Source organism: Dermacentor silvarum, chromosome 3 (genome assembly GCF_013339745.2).
Source record: "Dermacentor silvarum isolate Dsil-2018 chromosome 3, BIME_Dsil_1.4, whole genome shotgun sequence".
NCBI lineage: Eukaryota > Metazoa > Arthropoda > Arachnida > Ixodida > Ixodidae > Dermacentor > Dermacentor silvarum.
The window spans coordinates 155,572,087-155,578,086 of record NC_051156.1 but is presented as its reverse complement, the minus strand read 5'-3'; the positions used below and the strand labels follow the sequence as shown (position 1 = coordinate 155,578,086).

Genomic DNA, 6,000 nt, shown 5'->3' with positions numbered 1-6,000 from the left:
GGAGACGTTCTTCAAGAACAGCAGGACAACCTGTTCAAACAAAACAGAACAGAGACACGTCTTCGTTCTCTAAGAATCCCACTGACCCACTAGACGGAGTCCGTTATTGTCCCCATCGTCGTAGTCGTCTGTCTAGAACACGCGCGACAATATATATACGGTATAAGCGAATGTAAATCTATGTTATGATCTCCTTTACTATGTATACTATACATAGTACAGTATATATTAGTATATAGCGGATGTATTGAATGCAGTAATAATACCGCTTTTATTTCAGCAATGCTATCGAAAGCAACGAGAATTTCAAGTGGGGAGCCGGACAATGTCCCAAGTGAAGACGACTATTCGTATGGCACTATAAACTATGATGGTACGTGCTTTCTTTGCATCCAAAAGACGCAAATTGTCTCCATATTTACGTGCCCTGACACTCTCGCAGGTTTTATAATCAAGGTGCTGGGCGACAGCTCGCTCTATTTCGCCTTTGATATTATTGTTTTCCCCGTGGCTCGCCTTGCAGCCTCGCAAATGTATTCTCATGCTGTGCGGATGTTAACGCGTTTGGTCCTCATTGATAGTCTCGACATAGTTTTAATAGTGCAGGTATCTCAATTTCATTAGCGCGCAAATTTCGTATCCGGACCTTCCTTATATTATACATTATAGTACATGTGTACTTCGTAGCCGTTTAAACCAATAAGTATTTAACTAAAGTAATTGCCATTTTTTAGATTTCGTATTTAATAAATAAACCGCATTCTTCTACTCATATATTACAATATCTTCTACGAAAGAGGTTGTCTCTCGTTTGTAACCGATAAACGCCACAGTGAAAAAACACTGCGAAACAACAGAGCCTGTGAAAAGTACAGCTTTTGAAGGAAACGCGATGCCCGAGACCCTAAACAAACCTAATCTTTCTACCTTGCATAGAGAGGGTGAATTTTTTTAGGATTTCAATGAGCTAAGCTTTTCTTTATACCAACGTGGTATTCCTTAATTTTGATGTACACGTACGCAATGAAGAGCGCTTGATGGCTTATGGCACATAGTGTTTGTGGCGCTCCCGTACGCTACAGGTTCTCTGGGATCCGGAGACCCGGTCCTCGAGTTGCTACCAACGAGAATATTATGTCACAATTTCTAGGAGGGGACACAGCGCAAGAACAGGTATTGGAGTATCTGTCCAGATGGTGGTACTTGACAGCGTTTGAGAAATTTTAAAACGTCGTCAGCCTAGTTGCGCTGCCCTTTTTAATTGTTAATACTGTTATACTTTTGCTCTGAAATTATGTTTTACTCTTTCATATCGTTACGGCGAACGAAGGATTAAACACTGAACACTATTTACAAGGTATACTTTTAAAAACAACTCATCATTCAGCCATTTAGCCGATAGCATGTAGCACGCGAAATATGCATAACCGCAATACGCATGTAGTTTTATAACACGTCAGTGATAAAAACGTAAAAAGAAGATGCAATATCCCTATGTCTCCGCATAATTCAATGATTTCCTAGCTATATAGATGTTTGTCTTCCGGTTATCCTATCTGCATTTTCATTGCCTCAATTCTCTCTCTCTTCCTATGACAAGCAAAGTTCTGTAAAGTGCTATATTTTAATCGCACTATATGTATATATTGTTATTTCATTAATCATTGATTTCTATAAGTGCTAACATGTGGGGCAGAAACTTGGATGTTAACGAAGAATCTCGGAGACCAAGTAAAGGACCTCGCACAGAGCGATTGAACAAAAAGTTGACAGTCATTTATCTATCCTAACGTGATGTGAATGCGAAAGCATAATGACTTCTTTTAATTATCACCTTAAATAAAAAACACAGCCTTTATCCACCTTAATCCACCTTCCTCTAATTTGTACCAACCTTAATCCATTTCTATCCACCCTAATCCACTTTTAGGAGTGGGCCAAGTTAATTTTGGGAGTGGTCCAGGTCGGTTTTGAACGTTGGTCAACTGAATTTTAGAATTGTGCAAAGTCAGTTTTGAGGGTGTGGGCCACGGCGTTCGTCCTATGCCATGGCTGTTCACCGTGGGATGTCGCACTGCTAGCCGCAGCAGGTCCAGCGCCGGGAACGTGACGTCTTCGCTTGGTCCCGTTGGTTTTGGTACCGTGGGATCTTAACGCCGCACGGACGCCAGACGGATTCAGGATTTTCCGCTTCATGGGAAATATAATGCTTTCGCATTAAAATCTTCGGCGTAACGTTAAGAGACAGCAAGACAGTGGTGCGGATCAGAGAGCAAACGGGGATAGCCGATATTCTAGTTGACATTAGGAGAAAAAAAATGGAGCTGGACAGGCCATGTAATGCGTAGGGCCTGCAACCGGTGGACCATTAGAGTTACAGACCGGGTGCCAATAGAAGAGAAGCAGTGTCGAGGTGGGCTGGTGAAACTGAGAAATTTGCAGGCGCAACATGGAATCAGCTAGTGTAAGACAGGGCTAATCGGACATCGCAGGGAGTGGCCTTCGTCCTGCAGTAGTATTAATGATAGGGTGCTGGTGATGATTATATTAATAATATTCTATAATGTCTATGCTTCTCGGCGATCCCAAATAACTGACTTTTCGTGCGACCAGAAGCTCCTTGTAGCTTTATTGCGATTATGTGGACATTCCAAGCGCATTTTTGCCGTCGCCGTCACCGCCGTAGTTAAGTTCCGTATAAAGTCCAACGGCGATAAAATCGCCGCCGCGCGACGTGCGTTGTGTGTGCGAGTGAAAGCTTGCGAGGGTGAACCGGCAACCGCAGCTTAATCTCGCGCACGCGAGAGAGGAAGGTGGCCGGAAGCGCGCACTCTTCGTTCGCTCGCTCGCGGGGCACGAGGAGGAGGCGGCGGACACGGTAGGGGTGGGGGGGGTGCGTTCTGCTCTTACGGCTGCTACTGACGGAGCTTTCGCGCGGGCACCGTATTTTGAAAGCGATCTGCTATGCGGCCGAAGTGTGCGCCGCGGGGACCTCATCTTCAAAGCTATCTGCGATGGGTCCAAAGGGCAGAAGTGCATGCGCCGAGTGCCGATAGCTTCGTATGCGCTGTGCTTTCGACGTTTAGTTCGCGTTGAAGCGAGACGCGAGACAGCGCAAAGGTCAATTACCCGCTGCTGCAGGCGCGCTTTCGCATTCCATCGCTTTAAACAGTTTCAGCGGTCATCGAGCGTGATGTGTTCTCCATCGCTTCAAACAGTTTCAGCGGTCATCGAACGTGATGTGTTAATATTTACCTGTGCGCGCGTGACACCGTGCTTGTTTATATAGTCAGTAAGCGAATACATGAGAAAAGAAAGAAACTATGATGTTAGACTATACCCAAATCATAGAAATATTTCTTGTAATTAGGTACTAAGCTCTGAATTATTGTTCCACTTTGTGACCAAAGAGAATCCCTTATTATTGGTGAGACTTGCCGCGTTAAGTCTAATCAAACCCGCTAGCCTAGGGTGAACAAGCAATCCCTCTCCATTCACAGGAAGTCAGAAGTTTCGGGAATGCTTGCCTTGGTCTCTCAAAACAACTGCTGATTTAAGTTTTGCTTGCTACAACCTTTCGCATGAAATCATAGGCCCTTTCCTATAGAAAACGTGTGTAGTTCTATTTTTGGTTGTGGGTCGTAGACTGCTTCCGTTACAGTGCGGCAGTGATGATATTGTTGGCACTGCGTTTTACCGCACCATTAAGGCACCAGCATATCCAAAATTAGCACTTTCTACTTGCACTTTGCCTACACTCTTAGCACGGTAACGTATACTAAAGGGGTATATTCTCACAAATTTGTGCACCTATAAAAAAAAGGTTACATAGTAACCTTTATTTAAGTAACCTTTAATGAAGGGCATATTCTCAGAAACTTGTAACCTATAAAATAAAAGGTTACGTGTACCTATACTAAAGGTTACTATATAGTAACCTTTAGTATAGGTACATGTAGCCTTTTTGTATGTAACTTTTCATATAGGCATAGAGTCTTGCAAGGCTTCCCACGTGCGTCCTTCTGCGCATGTACATGAATTTAGGACATTATTTTTCTGCCAACCACATAACTTCACCGCAATGCACTAGCGTAACTCACTGAACAGAACTTCACAAAAATTTTACTTCAAATGATAGACCGAATTTCTACAACTTTCGGTTACCAACGTCAGGAGGATGCTCTCTTCTGAAAATATAGGTATTTAAGGCACTTAGTCATAACTTCTCTGCTGCGTTATATTTGCGCTTTGGGCAAGGTAAAATCACTGCTATCACTCAGCAGGCAAATTACGACTAAGCGCCGTAAAAGCTTATGTTATCGGAAAAAGGTATCCTTTCGACGTAGCTAACGGAAAGTTGTTGAACTTCGGCTGATCTTTCGAAATACACTTTTTCTGAAAACGCTGCTCAGTGAGGTACGCTAGTGCCCTGCAGTGAAGTTCAATGGATGGCCGAAGGAGCAATGCACAAAATTCATGTGCGTGCACAGAAGGACGTGCAGGTGAAAACGTGCAAGACTCCATGCCTATACGAAAAATTACAGAAAAAAAGGTACCTAAATATGGCCGCAGGGGTTATGCCCTAATTTCTTAGACACGACTCATTGTCTAAAACTAAAAAAAATATTCAGGTCTTAAGACAAAATGACATTTTATTGCTGTGAAAACTTCATAGCGGCGACAGACAGCATTTGTGCGATACTTAATACATTTGGGAACAAAATTTTAGTAATTAACTTTTTCATTTCTTTGGGGACATGTAGTTGCATATTGAAGGCAGCCAGTACTGAAAGCATACCGATTTGCCATAATTGTGCGTGGCACCAATTTCGAGAAATTGAATCTGCAATGAAATGCGTTGCTGTTTCAGTTATTCTTTCTGCACAACCTGCTGCAAAATTCTGTAAATATCTCAACTGGAACAGCAATGCATTTTATGGCATGTTCACAGTATGTGTTTTAGAGACTATTCTGCGGCAAAATGCTTCCAGCAACCAGATATGGAGTGCTGATTGACCAGCTATGCTGTTAACCACGATTGTTTATTTACATGCTAATCAGTCAATCATTGGCGCCATTCGTACTAATGATTAGTATTGAAATTCTGTTGCGATGACTATAAAACTTGTTCAGCAGAAATCAACATTTCGTCTCAAATTATCTTTTTTTAATATTCATGGACAGACTGGTTAACAACGTATAAACCTTTGTCACCTTGCTATTTTACAGCGCAGGTCATTTACACAAGGCAGCTTGCCGGAATTAGTATAGAATGCACAATGCATCAAGATAGTTGTACCTTTTGAAATAAGCTGGCACATAATTGGTAATTTTGGATTAAATGTGCAAAACACAAAATAATTGATGAAATACACAGTATGTTGCTTTTGTATACTGGTGAATGCGTTGTATAAAGGTTCGTCCCGCAACGTTTTTCTATGCTGCGGACCATGTTAAAAGTTTGTTGTAAAAAGTATTATGTCGTCATCACATGATAATGAGATTTCTAATAATTATATTTTGCACAAGTGGAAAGTATATCTGAAAAGGCGGCACATTTCAGAATGAATACGCATTTCTGCACGCAACATTTCTTCTATCGAAAAAAAAAATTATAGAGGTGTGCCACGGCAGCACCCACATCATTCTGGAACTGATGTGAGTAGCAGCCGTGAGAAGGAAACCAGACACAAAACATTTAGTGAAAATGTCATGTTTACTTTATTTGCATATACAAAACAAGGTAACTCAAAGTTTTCCTTTCACAAGCAAAATTACATTTTGCCTTGGTCTGTTTTCTTCTCCACGGCCATGAAGCAATAATGAAAAAAACCTGTGAGTATAGCACTGCCTGGCATCACAAATTTCTACAGCATCACGAGGAATGGGGGAAAAATGAGAAATGTTGAAGGTTCGTGTACAATATGTTCAAATGCAAATACATATGAGTTTTAGACTTCCACAAGGAGGCCGATCTCATCCCTGTTTCGAGCACAATCA

The 6,000-nt window shown here is 41.9% G+C and overlaps 1 protein-coding gene across 1 annotated transcript in view; it reads left to right on the top strand.

The window, feature by feature from the left end:
* The first annotated feature begins 282 nt into the window (after positions 1 to 282).
* Positions 283 to 6,000, top strand: part of LOC119445948 (evasin P1243-like) — a 28,579-nt gene continuing 22,861 nt past the window's right edge. The window contains exon 1 of the mRNA XM_049663751.1: positions 283 to 373. Coding sequence (XP_049519708.1) covers positions 283 to 373 — 91 coding nt within the window. The remainder of the gene's footprint in view (positions 374 to 6,000) is intronic.